Below are 18,226 nucleotides of genomic sequence, written 5' to 3'. Positions count from 1 at the left end.
TTTACCCCTCTCTGTTCTCAAGAATACTAATCGTTGCCTAAGTCACCAGTCACACCTGCATTTCTTTGTCGCTCTATTGGGAGACCCAGACAATTGGGTGTATAGGCTATGCCTCCGGAGGCCGCACAAAGTACTACACTTAAAAGTGTTAAGCCCCTCCCCTTCTGCCTATACACTCCCCGTGCTCCCACGGGCTCCTCAGTTTTTTGCTTTGTGCGAAGGAGGCAGACATGCACAGCACAGCTCCACAGATTAGTCAGCAGCAGCTGCTGACTATGTCGGATGGAAGAAAAGTGGGCCCATATAGGGCCCCCAGCATGCTCCCTTCTCACCTCACTCTTGTCGGCGGTGTTGTTAAGGTTGAGGTATCCATTGCGGGTACGGAGGCTGGAGCCCACATGCTGCTTTCCTTCCCCATCCCCCTCTGGGCTCTGGGTGAAGTGGGATCTTATCGGTCTCCAGGCACTGAGACCGTGCTTCATCCACAACTCCTGTGGAGCCTGATGGATAGGAGCCGGGTACCGTTCAGGGACATGGCCCTGCATCTTGGAGGTATTCTGTATCCCTGTGGGGACCGCGCACGGCATCACCTCAGCTTTGCTGGGTGTGCTAGTGCACCGGGGACCGCGGCGCTGACCGGGTCTATATGTGCCATTACACACTCAGCGTCGCTGAGTCTGTTTATATGTAGGGGCTACCGCACTAACCGCCGCTGCCATGGGAGACTGCGGCGCGGCTGGGACTTGTAGTTCGCCGGGGACTTTCACGCCGGCCGCGCTTTTACGGCGGCCGCGTTTATTACTAGAGTCCCCGGCTTGCTTGAGGCCTAGTTTCCTTTTCTCCCGCCCTCAGCCCTGACAGGCAGGGGAAGGGCGGGACGCTGCAGAGCGAGAAGCACTGAGGGCTGGAGTATGATTTACATACTCCACCCCCCTCACTGTGCGCAGTGTGAGCACCAGTTCCCGCACTTTCTCGGCCACGCCCCCAGCTCCCTCCTCTCGTCAGGACGCCGACACAGCCGCGCCACAAGTGGCATCCATTACCACCCAGACCTCGGCAATTGCGTCTTACGCTATTAATGCTGTCCTGGACTCTGTGAGCCGTACGGCGGTTGCGCAGGGCCTTGTGGTTACGGGAATGGAAGGCAGATTCTGCTTCCAAAAAGCGCTTAACCAGTTTGCCAATTTCTGGCGACAGGCTGTTTGGCGAGCGCCTGGATGAAATCATCAAACATCCCCCCAACAGAGGAGAGGGCAGTCGAGGTTTCGGTCCTTTCGGGGCGCGGCAAGGGCCAATTCTCCTCGTACAAAAGGTCTCAGAAAGATCAAAGGAACTCTGATGCATGGCGGTCTAAGTCACGTCCTAAAAAGACCATTGGAGGCACCGCTAACAAAGCGGCTTCCTCATGACTTTCGACCTCCTCTAGTAGCATCCTCGGTCGGTGGCAGGCTCTCCCGCTTTTGCGACACCTGGCTGCCACAAATAAAAGACCGCTGGGTGAGAGACATTCTGTCTCACGGTTACAAGATCGAGTTCACCTCTCGCCCCCCGACTCGATTCCTCAGGTCCTCTCCGCCTCCCGAGCGAGCCGAGGCTCTTCTGCAGGCGCTGGGCACTCTGAAGGCAGAAGGAGTGGTGGTCCCTGTTCCTCTTCAGCAACAGGGCCACGGTTTTTACTCCAACTTGTTTGTGGTCCCAAAGAAGGACGGGTCCTTCCGTCCAGTCCTGGACCTGAAACTTCTCAACAAACAAGTAAAGACCAGGCGGTTCCGGATGGAATCCCTCCGCTCCGTCATCGCCTCAATGTCTCAAGGAGATTTCCTTGCATCGATCGATATCAAAGATGCTTATCTCCACGTTCCGATTGCCCCAGAGCACCAGCGCTTCTTGCGCTTCGCCATAGAAAACGAACACCTACAGTTCGTGGCACTGCCGTTCGGCCTGGCAACAGCCCCACGGGTTTTCACCAAGGTTATGGCTACTGTAGTTGCGGTCCTCCATTCTCAGGGTCACTCGGTGATCCAGTACTTGGACGATCTGTTGATCAAGGCACCCTCTCAAGAGGCATGCCAACACAGCCTCGACGCTGTGGAATGGTCCCTTCACCCGGACGTGTTTCAGGAGATCTGTTGCCGCTGGGGGGTGCCGGACGTCGACCTCATGGCGTCCCGGCACAACAACAAGGTACCATTGTTCATGGCACGGTCTCAAGATCCCAGAGCTCTGGCGGCAGACGCCTTAGTTCAGGATTGGTCGCAGTTTCAGCTCCCTTATGTGTTTCCTCCTCTGGCACTGTTGCCCAGAGTGTTACGCAAGATCAGGGCCGACTGCCGCTGCGTCATCCTCGTCGCTCCAGACTGGCCGAGGCGGTCGTGGTACCCGAATCTGTGGCATCTCACGGTCGGCCGACCGTGGGCACTGCCAGACCGACCAGACTTGCTATCTCAAGGGCCGTTTTTCCATCTGAATTCTGCGGCCCTCAACCTGACTCTGTGTGGCCATTGAGTCCTGGATCCTAGCGTCTTCAGGGTTATCTCAAGAGGTCATTGCCACTATGAGACAGGCTAGGAAACTACGTCCGCCAAGATCTATCACAGGACGTGGAAAATTTTTCTGTCGTGGTGCTCTGCTCAGGGTTTTTCACCCTGGCCATTTGCATTACCTACTTTTCTGTCCTTCCTTCAATCTGGACTGGAAAAGGGTTTGTCGCTAGGCTCCCTTAAGGGACAAGTCTCTGCGCTCTCTGTGTTTTTCCAGAAGCGCCTAGCTAGACTTCCACAGGTACGCACGTTCCTGCAGGGGGTTTGTCACATAGTTCCACCTTACAAGCGTCCGTTAGAACCCTGGGATCTAAACAGGGTGCTGATGGTTCTTCAGAAACCACCTTTCGAGCCAATGAGAGATATCTCCCTCTCACGACTTTCGCAGAAAGTGGTTTTTCTAGTAGCAGTCACTTCACTTCGGAGAGTGTCTGAGCTCGCAGCGCTGTCATGCAAAGCCCCCTTCCTGGTGTTTCACCAGGACAAGGTGGTTCTACGTCGGTTCCGGAATTTCTTCCTAAAGTGGTATCCTCCTTTCATCTCAATCAGGATATCTCCTTACCCTCTTTTTGTCCTCATCCAGTTCACCAATGTGAAAAGGATTTGCACTTGTTGGATCTGGTGAGAGCTCTCAGACTCTACATTTCCCGCACGGCGCCCCTGCGCCGCTCGGATGCACTCTTTGTCCTTGTCGCTGGCCAGCGTAAAGGATCACAGGCTTCCAAATCAACCCTGGCTCGGTGGATAAAGGAGCCAATTATCGAAGCTTACCGTTCGGCTGGGCTTCCGGTTCCCTCAGGGCTGAAGGCCCATTCTACCAGAGCCGTGGGTGCGTCCTGGGCTTTGAGGCACCAGGCTACGGCTCGGCAGGTGTGTCAGGCGGCTACCTGGTCGAGCCTGCACACTTTCACGAAGCACTATCAGGTGCATACCTATGCTTCGGCAGATGCCAGCCTAGGTAGACGAGTCCTTCAGGCGGCGGTTGCCCACCTGTAGGAAAGGGCCGTTTTACGGCTCTACTACGAGGTATTATTTTACCCACCCAGGGACTGCTTTTGGACGTCCCAATTGTCTGGGTCTCCCAATAGAGCGACAAAGAAGAAGGGAATTTTGTTTACTTACCGTAAATTCCTTTTCTTCTAGCTCTAATTGGGAGACCCAGCACCCGCCCCTGTTTTTTTGTGTACACATGTTGTTCATGTTGAATGGTTTTAGTTCTCCGATATTTCTTCGGATTGAAGTTACTTTAAACCAGTTGATAATTCTTTTTCCTCCTTCTTGCTTTTGCACCAAAACTGAGGAGCCCGTGGGAGCACGGGGGTGTATAGGCAGAAGGGGAGGGGCTTAACACTTTTAAGTGTAGTACTTTGTGCGGCCTCCGGAGGCATAGCCTATACACCCAATTGTCTGGGTCTCCCAATTAGAGCTAGAAGAAAAGGAATTTACGGTAAGTAAACAAAATTCCCTTCTTTTTTCAGTCCCTTAGGCAAACTTTTTGCTGTACAGTGTGTCCACCCATATCCTGTATACACCGCACCTATATACAGCGTGTCCACCCATATCCTGTATACACCGCACCTATATACAGTGTGTCCACCCATATCCTGTATACACCGCACCTATATACAGCGTGTCCACCCATATCCTGTATACACCGCACCTATATACAGTGTGTCCACCCATATCCTGTATACACCGCACCTATATACAGTGCGTCCTCCCATATCCTGTATACACCGCACCTATATACAGTGTGTCCACCCATATCCTGTATACACCGCACCTATATACAGTGTGTCCACCCATATCCTGTATACACCGCACCTATATACAGTGTGACCACCCATATCCTGTATACACCGCACCTATATACAGTGTGTCCACCCATCTCCTGTATACACCGCACCTATATACAGTGTGTCCACCCCTATCCTGTATAACACCGCACCTATATACAGTGTCTACCCATATCCTGTATACACCGCACCTATATACAGTGTCCACCCATATCCTGTCCACCGCCAGTAACTTGAGAGCGGCGGCAGCTATAGGCATAGAAGTGGTGTCTAGGTATAGTAAAGTAGCCATGCGCTACGCAATGAAACCACCTATAGCGCCACCTGGTGGAAAACAACGGAGTTGGCATTTCTTTTTCGCTCCTAATTGGGAGACCCAGACAGTAGTGTGACAGTGGGTGTATAGCTACTGCCTCTGGAGGCCGCACAAAGAACTACACTTAAAAGTGTAAGGCCCCTCCCCTTCTGGCTATACACCCTCCCGTAGGAGTACGGATTCCTCAGTTTTAGCTTTGTGCGAAGGAGGTCAGACACGCACGCATAGCTTCCATTGTTTTTAGTCAGCAGCAGCTGCTGACTATGTCGGATGGAAGAAAAGAGGGCCCATACAGGGCCCCCAGCATGCTCCCTTCTCACCCCACTGTATGTCGGAGGTGTTTGTAAGGTTGAGGTACCCATTGCGGGTACGGTGGCTGGAGCCCACATGCTGATTCCTTCCCCATCCCTTTTTACAGGGCTCTGGGTGAAGTGGGATTTACTGGTCTCCAGGCACTGAGACCGTGCTCCATCTACAGCCCCTGGAGAAGATGCTGGATGGAGCGGAGTACATCAGGGACATGGCCCTGCTTCCTCAAGGTACTCTGTGTCCCCGTGCATTTGGCGCTCACACCGCAGCATGCTGGGTGTTGTAGTGCGCCGGGGACATCAGCGCTGCGGCGCTTGTGCCATGGCCTCATTCAGCTCGCTGAAGCGGGCACACTTTTGGGGAACGGTCGCGCCGGCCGCTGGGACTGCGGCGCGGCTGGCACTTGTGGTGCGCCGGGGACTTCAGCGCGGGCCGCGCTTTTACGGCGGCCGCGCTGATAACTCGAGTCCCCGGCTTTTGCGGCCTGTTCCGTTCGTTCCCGCCCCCAGACCTGCCAGTCAGGAGAGGGGCGGGACGCTGGTCAGTGCATCAGCGCTGAGGGCTGGAGTCGTTTTTACATACTCCAGCCCTCACAATAGGCACAGAGGGGACACTGTTTCCCGCACTTTTGTTTGGGAACTCCCACGGGCCGCCCCTCTCCACAGACGCCGGCAGCCATTCCTGCTGACACGCTGAACTACAGAGGGGAGACCCAGACAAGGAATTCTGCGCCTCTTACCCGCTATTCAGCGGGCGGTAAGCAGCCCTCCGGGCTCACCCCCTCTTGTGCCAGTAGTAATCTTAGTATTTTGTTCCTGCAAATACTTTGTACTGCATAGCGCTGGTCGCCCTTTGGCTATAGACTCTCTCACATTGCAGAGAGCCAACAGCATGTCGTCCACAAAACGCAAGGGTGCCAAGGCACAGACATTATATGCTTCCTGTACCGCATGTGGGACTTTTCTACCGGCAGGCTCCACTGACCCCCATTGTGTGCAGTGCTCGGCCCCTGCGGCACTTGCACAGTCGGGACCTCTGCTGGACGTGACCCAGGGTGTACCACCTGTGAATGCTGTCCAGGTGACAGGAACTGAGTTTACGGCTTTTGCTGACAGAATGTCTCTCACTATGTCACAAATTCTTGACACATTGCGAGCTAGGCCTGTACTTCAGGCCACGGACACTGTGCAATCATTGCCCCCTGGTCCCCCTCAGCTGAATTACTTCCAAGCTCCGGGACGGGCACATACACCTCAGGGTGAAGACTCTGACTCGGACGATGGCCCCAGGCAACCTAAGCGGGCTCGCTATGAGGGGCCTTCACATTCATCTCAATGGTCAGGAAAGGTTTACATCTGTTGGACCTGGTGAGAGCACTCAGGATTTACATTTCTCGCACGGCGTCTCTGCGCCGTTCTGATGCGCTCTTTGTCCTAGTCGCTGGTCAGCATAAGGGATCGCAGGCTTCCAAATCCACCCTGGCGCGGTGGATCAAGGAACCAATTCTTCACACATACCGTTCTGCTGGGCTTCCGATTCCATCTGGACTGAAGGCCCATTCTACCAGAGCCGTGGGTGCGTCCTGGGCATTGCGGCATCAGGCTACGGCTCAGCAGGTGTGCCAGGCGGCTACCTGGTCGAGTCTGCACACGTTTACCAAACACTATCAAGTGCATACCTACGCTTCGGCAGATGCCAGCCTAGGTAGACAGGTCCTTCAGGCGGCGGTGGCCCACCTGTAGGAAAGGGCTGTCTGACAGCCCGTTCATGTGGTATCTTTTTACCCACCCAGGGACTGCTTTTGGACGTCCCACTGTCTGGGTCTCCCAATTAGGAGCGAAAAAGAAGAAGGGAATTTTGTTTACTTACCGTAAATTCCTTTTCTTCTAGCTCCAATTGGGAGACCCAGCACCCGCCCTATTTGTTCTTAGGGTTTCGTTTTTCGGGTGCACATGTTGTTCATGTTGTTTCTTAAGTTCTCCGATCTTGTTATCGGATTGAATTTGTTTTTGAAACTGTTATTGGCTTTCCTCCTTCTTGCTTTGGTACTAAAACTGAGGAATCCGTACTCCTACGGGAGGGTGTATAGCCAGAAGGGGAGGGGCCTTATACTTTTAAGTGTAGTTCTTTGTGCGGCCTCCAGAGGCAGTAGCTATACACCACTGTCTGGGTCTCCCAATTGGAGCTAGAAGAAAAGGAATTTACGGTAAGTAAACAAAATTCCCTTCTTTATCTCGAAAACAGAACGAGAGAGAAAAAAAGTGAATTACAAAGTTGTAGGGCATCATCAATTCAATACGAATCGACACCTTGCATACAGAAATGCTATGATTAGAAGGTGTAAACCTCACAAGGCTGCGGACGTGAAGCGATACCTCATGGAGACCTTCCTACAAGTCATTGGGTATGGAGGCTGCGTGGCCTCCGCTCACCTGACCTGACCCCATTGGACTTCTTTCTGTGAGGTCACATCAAACAGCAGGTGTATGCGACCCCTCCACCAACATTGCAGGACCTACGATGACGTATCACAGATGCTTGTGCAAACGTGTCACCTACCATATTGCACAACGTGCAGCCAGATACAGTATGCTGTGCAGAGGCCAGATGTGCATTGCAGCAAGATACAGTATGCTGTGCAGAGGCCGGATGTGCATTGTAGCTGACGGGGGCCACTAATGAGCGCCATATGCGTGACCAGCATTCAATGTTTTGGAGGGGTCATGGGTTTCCTATCATAGCATTTCTGTATGCAAAGTGTCGATTCATATTGAATTGATGATGCCCTGCAATTTTTTAAATCACTTTTTTTTCTCTATCTCGTTCCGTTTTCGAGATAAAAATGCTAACGCCGTGTTTTTCCACCAGGTGGTGCTATAGGTGGTTTCATAGCGTAGTACATGGCTACTTTACTATCCCTAGACACCACTTCTATGTCTCTAGCTGAAACTTTACTAAAGCTAGATGCCACTTCTATGCCTATAGCTGACACTTTACCTAGACACCACTTCTATGCCTATAGCTGACACTTTACTATACCTAGACACCACTTCTATGCCTATAGCTGACACTTTACTATACCTAGACACCACGTCTATGCCTATAGCTGACACTTTACTATTCCTAGACACCACTTCTATGCCTATAGCTGACACTTTACTATCCCTAGACACCACTTCTATGCCTATAGCTGACACTTTACTATCCCTAGACACCACTTCTATGCCTATAGCTGACACTTTACTATCCCTAGACACCACTTCTATGACTATAGCTGACACTTTACTATACATAGACACCACTTCTATGACTATAGCTGACACTACTTTACCTAGACGCCACTTCTATGCCTATTCGTGACACTGTAGTATACCTAGACACCACTTCTATGCCTATAGCTGACACTTTACTATACCTAGACACCACTTCTATGACTATAGCTGACACTACTTTACCTAGACGCCATTTCTATGCCTATTCGTGACACTGTACTATACCTAGACTCCACTTCTATGCCTATAGCTGACACTGTACTATACCTAGACACCACTTCTATGCCTATAGCTGCCGCCGTTCTCAAGGTAATGGCGGTGGGCACACTGTAGATGTGAGCACTGCTCTTTAGCCCTGTGATGCCGGCCATCCTTGTGGAGGTCTCCGTTATGTGTACGCTGCTCCCCCGCAGTCTTATTCATGTTTCTTTTTTTCCTGCAGCATTTACCTGCTGTGTCGGGAGCTGAGCACGGGCCAGCGCTCCTCGGTGTTCAGCCACCTGTCCTCCATCCTCCCCTGCAGTAAGGACATTCTGGTGAAGTGGTCGAGCCGCCTCTACATGCACAAACAGGTGAGTGAACGGCCATAATACCGCCACCTTTCCATCACTAGCTTGACCGCTGCAGCCAATCACTGGCCTTGTGCCGTAGATGCAAATATACTACACCCCGGTTAGTGATTGGATGCAGCGGTCTAATGAATTCCTTTTCGAGACTTCATCCATGTCTGTGAAGGGGGGGGTGGGAGGCGATTTTGCAATAGGCTTAAATGAAAAAGCCTCCCACCGTTTTGTGCCTACAGCTCCTGCGCAGAACTATGGTGCCTCTGTGGTAACAGCAAAGAACCAGACCTGCAGCCGCGTTCCCTCCTATTTCTCCTTTATGTGGATAGCGATGAAGAAACCGATGGGGCTGACTACAGGATCGGACTGTTGTCTGTTACCATGGCGACACATAGGTCTGCAGAGGAGCTGTGGAAGCAAAATCGTAGGACACGTAGCCATGATCTTTCGCAGGGTCGCAGCAATATTTGCTTTATAGGGTATGTGCTAAGAGTAGAAGTTAACCTCTATCTTAAGGATAGGGGGTAACTTCTCGAGTGCAGGGGGTCCCACCGCCGGGACCCTCCACCCATCCTGAGGGCTCAATGGTCCTGGCAGAGTGATAGGAGCGAGGTGCACATGCACCACCCCCGCTCCAAATAGGTTCCCAGCGATCCGGGGTTGTCCCCGGCCCTATCATTAGGAGGTAACCATTAAGATAATAAAATAATGGAAGCAAAGGTGACAGATCCATTAAGCATCACTTTGTGTTTTAATTCTTCCCCCATTAGGATCTCTGCTGGCTGTCGGTGAATGGGGCATCCACCAGAGGCTGCAAACCCTCCCCGTCCTTCTCATGCCTGTATGGGTTTGTTACAGTGTATCGGTGCAGGAAATTGTGCTCCGCTGTCGGAGAGGACGTCTTCACTGACACATTGTTACAAACTCCAGATGTGAGAGCTGGGCTGAAAGGGATGGTTTCTAGTCATTGACAGCAAGCAGGGAAATCTTTACATTGTGAAGAATCTGAGCACAAAGTGTATGAGGATGGTAGAAGCGTGCAGAGGTGGAGGCGCGACTGGGAGGGAGCGCAGGTGGAGGCACGACCGGGGGGCAGCGCAGGTGGAGGCGCGACTGGGGGGGAGCGCAGGTGGAGGGGCGACCGGGGGGGAGCGCAGGTGGAGGGGCGACTGGGGGGAGCGCAGGTGGAGGGGCGACTAGGGGGAGCGCAGGTGGAGGGGCGACTGGGAGGGATCGCAGGTGGAGGGGCGACTGGGAGGGAGCGCAGGTGGAGGGGCGACTGGGAGGGAGCGCAGGTGGAGGGGCGACTGGGAGGGAGCGCAGGTGGAGGGGCGACTGGGAGGGAGCGCAGGTGGAGGGGCGACTGGGAGGGAGCGCAGGTGGAGGGGCGACTGGGAGGGAGCGCAGGTGGAGGGGCGACTGGGGGGAGCGCAGGTGGAGGGGCGACTGGGGGGAGCGCAGGTGGAGGGGCGACTCGGGGGAGCGCAGGTGGAGGAGTGACTGGGGGGAGCGCAGGTGGAGGGGCGCGCAGGTGGAGGGGCGACCGGAGGAGCCATAACTGACGTCCTCTCCCTTTGCAGAGCGAGCGATTGCGGGAGCCGTTGCGGAAGCTGAAGGAAGCGGTGGCCAAGTCGATGCCGGAGCAGGTCTGCAAGTATCACGCGGAGCTAAAGGAGTACAACCAGGTCAAGTACGCCAAGTAAGAGCCCACCCTGTGCCCCGGCCCCTTACAGTGTGTGCGCGGGAGATCCGGACACACCAAAATACAACGCCCTGACAAATGTAAGACCATTGGGAGTTGTAGCGCCTATAGCAACTTACGGGGGGGAAAAAAGTCTGTTCTCCTTTTTTCAAGATCTCTGCTTTCTGTCCTGGAATGGAAACATTACTCTATACAGAGGCTGGAAAAGATGGGATAAGGTTATCACCGGATCAGTGGGGTCTGATGCAGCAGTGTTTGGACAAAAGAGGACATTTAAAAAAAAAAAAAAAAAATGTATATATATTATGGAAAAAGAAACAGTCCAAAGGATTTACCATATTTTTCAGATTATAAGAATAGGATTATAAGAATTTGGGAGGAAAATGAGGGGTGCGTCTAGTAATACAAATGTTGCTTACTGGGGATGGTGAAGAGGGGTTGCAGGAGCAGTGCTGGGGTTGCGAGCTGAGGGTGCTTTGCTGTATGGGGCTGCGGGCGATGTGCTGGGGCTGCGCTGTGCTGGGGCTGCGTTGCGCTGTGCTGGGGCTGCGCTGTGCTGCAGCTGCGAGTTGAGGGTGCTTTGCTGTATGGGGCTGCGGGCGATGTGCTGGGGCTGCGAGCTGAGGGTGCTTTGCTGTATGGGGCTGCAGGCTGATTTAGCTGCGCTGTATGGGGCTGCGGGCGATGTGCTGGGGCTGCAAGCTGATTTAGCTGTGCTGTGCTGGAGCTGCAGGCTTGAGGGTGCTTTGCTGTATGGGGCTGCGGGCGATGTGCTGGGGCTGCGAGCTGAGGGTGCTTTGCTATATGGGGCTGCGGGCGATGTGCTGGGGCTGCAGGCTGATTTAGCTGTGCTGGGGCTGTGCTGTGCTGGAGCTGCGGGCTTGAGGGTGCTTTGCTGTATGGGGCTGCGGGCGATGTGCTGGGGCTGCGAGCTGAGGGTGCTTTGCTATATGGGGCTGCGGGCGATGTGCTGGGGCTGCAGGCTGATTTAGCTGTGCTGTGCTGGAGCTGCAGGCTTGAGGGTGCTTTGCTGTATGGGGCTGCGGGCGATGTGCTGGAGCTGCAGGCTTGAGGGTGCTTTGCTGTATGGGGCTGCGGGCGATGTGCTGGGGCTGCAGGCTGATTTAGCTGTGCTGGGGCTGTGCTGTGCTGGAGCTGCAGGCTTGAGGGTGCTTTGCTGTATGGGGCTGCGGGCGATGTGCTGGAGCTGCAGGCTTGAGGGTGCTTTGCTGTATGGGGCTGCGGGCGATGTGCTGGGGCTGCAGGCTGATTTAGCTGTGCTGGGGCTGTGCTGTGCTGGAGCTGCAGGCTTGAGGGTGCTTTGCTGTATGGGGCTGCGGGCGATGTGCTGGAGCTGCAGGCTTGAGGGTGCTTTGCTGTATGGGGCTGCGGGCGATGTGCTGGGGCTGCAGGCTGATTTAGCTGTGCTGGGGCTGTGCTGTGCTGGAGCTGCAGGCTTGAGGGTGCTTTGCTGTATGGGGCTGCGGTCGCCATCTTGAAAATGTTGGCGGTGCGGACTTAATAATAGTAGTGCCTGGAGTTGGTGCGTGTGCAGATAGGGCTCTCAGCTAAAGATCTTATCTGTGCATGTGACTACTCCGGGCTCCATTACTTAAAGTCCGCACCGTTGACATTTTTAGGATGGCGCCCGTAAAACCAGCACAGTGCCCTCGGCTTGCAGCTCCAGCACAGCCCCCGCACAGCCCCCGCAACATCACCCTATTCCACCACCATCCTGTGACCCCCGCTTCACCACCACTGCTGCCTGCTCCCAGTTAATCACAATTGGATTGTAAAATATATATATATATAATATTTATATATATATATTTATATTTATACACACTTATACACACACACGCATATATATGTAATTTTTATATATATAATTTATATATAAATAAATAAAACCGAAAAACGCAGTATGTTACAAAAGGGGAAATATATTAGGACAACCCAAGCCTAATGCACGGATTCGGAGCAGCTTTATTCTTCAACTCGTTCCTATGATCTATTGTTTGTGGTGGTTCTATTCTGGTGTTTGTGGAAGAGACGCTTTGTTAGGCTGGACTCACACGAGCGTATGGCATCGGATGCGATATGCTAATGTCCCCCGGCTCAGGCTCTGCTGCAAGCGTGAGCCGAGTGTCATGCGACTGTAACCCGTTCTTGCGATCGGGTCACAGCTGTGAAGTTGAGTGCGGGCGCTGCGGAGGAGAGGGAGGGGTTAATCCCCCCCATCTATCTACTCCACTGTCAGCCTGTGCGTATATTGCACTGCACTGGGATAACATCCGAGTGCAGTCCGATGTATCTCTCGCATCCATTCACTTGAATGGGTGCGAGGGATACGGCGGTAGCAGCAAAACGCAGCATGCTGCCGCTATTCTCGCATCCAGAATCTGTGCAAGAAAAGCTGACCAACAGCTCAACCTCATTGCCTAACATTGGTCAGAGTGCAATGCAAGAATTTCTCGCATTACACTCGTCCGATTTTCACGCTTATGTGAGCGTACCCTTAGGCCTTGTGCGCACTAGGCGTTTTTGCCACGTTTTTAGCGGCGTTTTTTACCGCGTTTTTGTGCTGAAAACGCAGTGACATTGCTTCCCCAGCAATGTCTATGGGTTTTCAGAAGTGCTATCCGCACACAGCGTTTTTTTTGTAGCTGCGTTTTTGTGGTGACCACAAAAATGCAGCATGTCAATTATTTCTGCGTTTTTCACTGCGTTTTTCACCCATTGAGTTCAATGAGATGTTCAACAACGCAATGAAAAACGCATATAGCCGCGTTTCTATTACTAAAAACGCAGCTATAAACGCAAGGGGTGGGCAGTATAGTGACGTGTACAGGAAGAGGATTCCTTCTGTTGGTAAACACAGAAGCGTGAATCCTCCCGGTACCGTCACCGCTGCTTCCACCTCCCGTCCTGGGCATGTATGCTGCCGTGCGGCGCCGTGTCTGGGCGGGAGGTGGAGGCAGCGGCGAAAACAAAAGTGAACAGTAGAAAAAAAAAAATGTCATATATACTCTGTCACGAACCACCGGGGGGGGTCACTCAGAAATCCCCCGCGCTGGCTACCAGTACGTCACAATCGGGGGGTAACAAGTGGGGGTCACCCCTCCTTTATACCTCCCGACCGACAGACAGAGCACGTGACGCGCTCTCTAGCGCCCCTCTTATAGTCAGGCCAATTATGGAATTGCCCGACAATAAGCAAGGAGGCCGCTATACTACTTATGCCGATTATTGAAGGGTCCCCGGTGAGAGTAGGGTATATATTCCCCCGACCTCTGCGGGCGGAATATATAAAACCTCCCCGAATCTCACTGGCCTCCCCACAATAATCCTTGGCACAATTCGCTGCCACCAACCGCTTCACGGTAACTATTAGCCGAACACCCAGACGTGGGATTCAAGATCGAGATAACAGAACAGCCCAAGATTAATTATATAATTTAATCAGCCTAAAGCCACACTAGAAACTACAATATATACAATAGGGAATCTACAGAATATACATATGTCAGAGTACAGTTACAGATAAAGCATGGTTTACAAACAGGCATACACAGTTCCAGCAGTTACCTTGTGCGTCTGGCCACAGGGGGGCGCCGTGGACCAGGTTTCCAGGAACTCCCTCACAGGTCTTTCCCAACCAGGCCCCCGAGCAAAAGAACACTGGAAAATGGCCGAAGTAGGGTTATCAACCTGGGCAAATCCAGGTCCCCTCCTACCTTAGTGACCTCAGAGGGAGCACTGCTCCACCCCTGGCTGGAGTTATGGACAATATCCACAACATGGAATATGGGCCATAACTTTGCCTGGGAGCGTCGTAGGCGGACGCCAACGCCCTCATTGTGACAGTTATGAATTTAGCTACAGAACGAGAGGACTCATGACTTGTCTACTAGTTCCCCATTGGCTGATATCACGCCTGGGGTACTTCCCAAGCTCCCGCTCCCATAAAAAAGGTGTGCCAGCATCGTCCGCATGCGAAAACACCATTTTTATGGTTGCCACATTTATCGGAAATATGGCTTGCGAGATATGAACCATTTTTTACTGGAGTCGTTCTGTCTGGATACTTCCATAGCCTTATAATGAGATACAACTCTTGTTACAGGGTGACGGCAGGGGGTCATCCTGTGTCCATTGTTCCCAGGTCATCTAATCTCCATATCACAGGAGATGGCCATGGGATGTGTTGCTGGGATGTGCCACCTTCCCAGATGGTGGACATTGAGAACAAGAAGGGAGGGGGCACTGCCAGGGAGTGATGAGAGCGATTATGACTGGAAATCATAATTCCTCTTCATATCCCAAGATTTGCCTCACACCTCCCCCCTTTTGAGGGCGCTAGGGGGCAGCACACTCCGGTGTTCCCCCGTGCGCCCGTCCGCGACCTCTCCTTGTCGGGACAGCCCGTCTGCGTTACCGTGGTCCCGGCCCCTTTTGTGGCGAATGGTGAAGTTGTATTGCTGGAGCGCAAGGCTCCATCGCAACAACCGTCCATTCGTCCCAGAGACAGTGTGTAACCAGCTGAGGGGATTGTGGTCCGTCTCCACGATGAAGTGGCGCCCGTATAGATAGGGTTGCAGACGCTGCAGAGCCCACACTATGGCTAGGCATTCCTTCTCCATTGTGGAGTAGGCCACTTCCCTTGGTAACAGCTTCCTGCTCAGGTACAAGACTGGGTGCTCTTGGCTCGCAGAGTCCACCTGGCTGAGCACCGCACCGAGGCCGAAGTCACTGGCGTCGGTCTGTACTACAAACGGCCGCGTGAAGTCGGCTGCCTGTAGCACGGGCGGGCTGGACAGGGCGTCCTTTAGGGCCCGGAAGGCTGTCTCGCAGTCCATTGTCCAATCGACTGCAGAGGGCAGCTTCTTCTTGGTGAGGTCCGTCAAGGGCTTTGCCAGGCTACTATAGCATGGAACAAACCTCCTATAGTACCCAGCGGTCCCCAAGAAGGACATCACCTGCTTCTTGGTCCTGGGGGTGGGCCAGGATGCGATGGCTTCCACTTTCTCAGGCTCGGACTTCAGTGTTCTCCCGCCTACCCGGTGACCGAGGTACTGGACCTCGCTCATGGCCAGCTGACACTTTCCCGGCTTGATGGTCAAACCTGCCTGGTGGATCCGCCTGAGCACCTGTGCTAGATGCTCTAGGTGATCTTCCCAGGTGGGACTGAAGACGGCAATGTCATCCAGGTACGCGGCCGCGTACCCTTCAAGTCCCTTGAGCAGGGTGTTGACCATCCGCTGGAAAGTGGCAGGGGCATTCCTCATCCCGAATGGCATCACCGTGGACTCGTACAGTCCAAATGGGGTAATAAAGGCAGAGCGTTCCCTGGCCTTGCGAGTCAGGGGGATCTGCCAATATCCCCGGCTCAGATCCATGATGGTCAGGTACTGAGCCCCGGCCAACTGATCGAGCAGGTCATCGATGCGTGGCATTGGGTACGCATCGGCGACCGTGACAGCATTGAGCCCCCTGTAGTCCACGCAGAACCGAGTGGTTCGGTCCTTCTTAGGGACGAGGACTACAGGCGAGGCCCAAGCGCTGTTGGATGCCTGGATCACCCCCAGCTTCAGCATCTCGTCAATCTCCTGGCGCATGTGTTGCTGCACCTCCAGGGAGACCCGATATGCTGAACGCCGGATCGGGGGATGATCCCCAATGTCCACGTGATGGACAGCCAAGTCAGTCCTTCCGGGCTGGTTGGTAAACAACCCCCGGAAAGGGTGTAGGGTGGCCCACAGCTGGGACCGTTGGTCCTCCAAGAGCTGGTGGCCAACCTCCACATCCTCAATGGATCCGCCTGCCCTAACCTGGGCTAGCATATCCAAGAGGGTTTCCGCTTCTCCCTCCTCGGGTAGGTTGCACACGGGGAGCGCACATGCCTCCCGCTCATGATGTGCCTTCATCATGTTCACATGGAAGGGCTTCCGCCTTCCACGGGCAGGGTCCAGGGTGACCAGGTACGTTACAGGGTTGAGCTGCTGGTACACGAGGTATGGGCCTTCCCAGGCTGCCTGAAGCTTGTCCTGTGGTACGGGGACCAGTACCCACACCTTTTGACCCACTTGGTAGGTCCTCTCACAAGCGTTCTGGTTGTACCAATGCTTCTGATCGGCCTGGGCTTGAGCCATATTGTCGTGTACCAGTTGCGTCAAGGCCTGCATTTTGTCCCGGAAGCGCATGACATACTCGATAACCGACACTCCAGGGGTGGCCAAATCCCCTTCCCAAGCCTCTTTCACCAGAGCCAGGGGGCCCCGCACACGTCGCCCGTACAGGAGCTCAAACGGTGAGAATCCTGTTGAGGCCTGTGGAACCTCCCGGTAAGCAAATAACAGGTGTGGGAGATACCGCTCCCAGTCACGCCCGTGGGAGTCGACCAACATCTTAAGCATCTGCTTTAAGGTGCCATTGAACCGCTCGCACAGGCCATTAGTCTGTGGATGGTACGGGCTGGCCACCAGATGTCGCACCTGGACTTGCTTACAGAGGGCCTCCATCAGCTGGGACATGAATTGGGTCCCCCGGTCAGTGAGCATTTCCTGGGGAAAACCCACTCGGGAGAAAATCTCCAGCAATGCGGTGGCCACCTTGTCAGCCCGAATGGACGACAAGGCCACTGCTTCTGGGTACCGGGTGGCATAGTCCACTACCGTCAGTATGAGGCGTTTCCCGGAGCTACTGGGGATGGCCAGCGGGCCGACCAGATCCACAGCCACCCTCCTGAAAGGCTCATCGATGATGGGCAGAGATACCAGTGGGGCTTTGGGGTGTGGCCCCGCCTTCCCCACTCTCTGACAGGTTTCACACGAACGGCAGTAGGCAGCCACATCGGCCCCCATTTTTGGCCAGTAGAAATGCTGGTTTAACCTGGCCTTGGTCTTAGCGATCCCTAGGTGTCCGGCCATCGGAATCTCATGTGCGATCCGCAACAACTCCGTCCGGAACGGATAGGGTACCACCAACTGTCGGTCCCTGGGCCACGCCTCCGGTGAACCCTGCTGGACCGTGACCCGGTACAGCCGTCCTTGGTCCCAGACCACTCGCTCCGGGTCCGAGTCCGAGGGAGGCTGTGCCGCCTGCTCCTTAAGAGCTTTCAGGCTGTCGTCAGCTTCTAACGCTGCCTGAAACCCCTGACTAGATGTGGCCAGAATCGACGAGACTGTCACATCTTCGGTCAGTACCCCGGGACCTGTGTCCTGGCCTCCACCTGACTCGGCTGCCACTTGGTCAGAAGGGGAAGAGCTATCGGACCTCCGGGAGGCCCCTTGGCTTCCAGCACTCCCACTGCTGGTGACAGCGGCCACAGCCGCTGCGACCGTGGGTCGTGCCTGCTCCTCCTCCGTTCCTGACCCAGTCGCCGGTTCAGGCAGACCTACCTGGCTTCCTGACACCCCGGTTGTGGGGGAACCATGTACCGAGATCTTACCTGGGAGCACTTCCGCTCCTGGACCGGCCCCAATCTCACCTGCCTGTTCCCCCCCTGCAGCAACAGAACCCCGCTGTGAAATCTCTGGGGACCCCACATTAGCTGTGGTAGCCCCCACCCCACACACTGGTCCTCCCCCTGCAGCACCCTGCTCTCTGCTTATCCCTGCAGAGGGCAGCAGATCCCAGCTCACTGGCTGATCACTTGTAGAGGCATGGTCACACCTTTCTCTGACCCCCTCCCCTGTCACAGCTGCAGCTGAGTGTGTGTCTATGCAA

At 54.2% G+C, this 18,226-nt stretch overlaps 1 protein-coding gene across 2 annotated transcripts in view; it reads left to right on the top strand.

Moving 5' to 3' along the window:
* The window catches only part of UBN1 (ubinuclein 1), a 65,842-nt gene that overhangs the window by 14,959 nt on the left and 32,657 nt on the right, over window positions 1–18,226 (top strand). For both annotated transcript variants that reach the window (XM_075318429.1, XM_075318430.1), the window contains exons 9-10: window positions 8,676–8,805; window positions 10,377–10,495. In XM_075318429.1, the coding sequence (XP_075174544.1) occupies window positions 8,676–8,805; window positions 10,377–10,495 (249 nt within the window). The remainder of the gene's footprint in view (window positions 1–8,675; window positions 8,806–10,376; window positions 10,496–18,226) is intronic.

This window comes from Anomaloglossus baeobatrachus, chromosome 7, assembly GCF_048569485.1.
Source record: "Anomaloglossus baeobatrachus isolate aAnoBae1 chromosome 7, aAnoBae1.hap1, whole genome shotgun sequence".
Classification (NCBI taxonomy): domain Eukaryota; kingdom Metazoa; phylum Chordata; class Amphibia; order Anura; family Aromobatidae; genus Anomaloglossus; species Anomaloglossus baeobatrachus.
The sequence above is the reverse complement of the archived record's forward strand: the minus strand, read 5'-3'. Positions and strand labels throughout refer to the sequence as shown.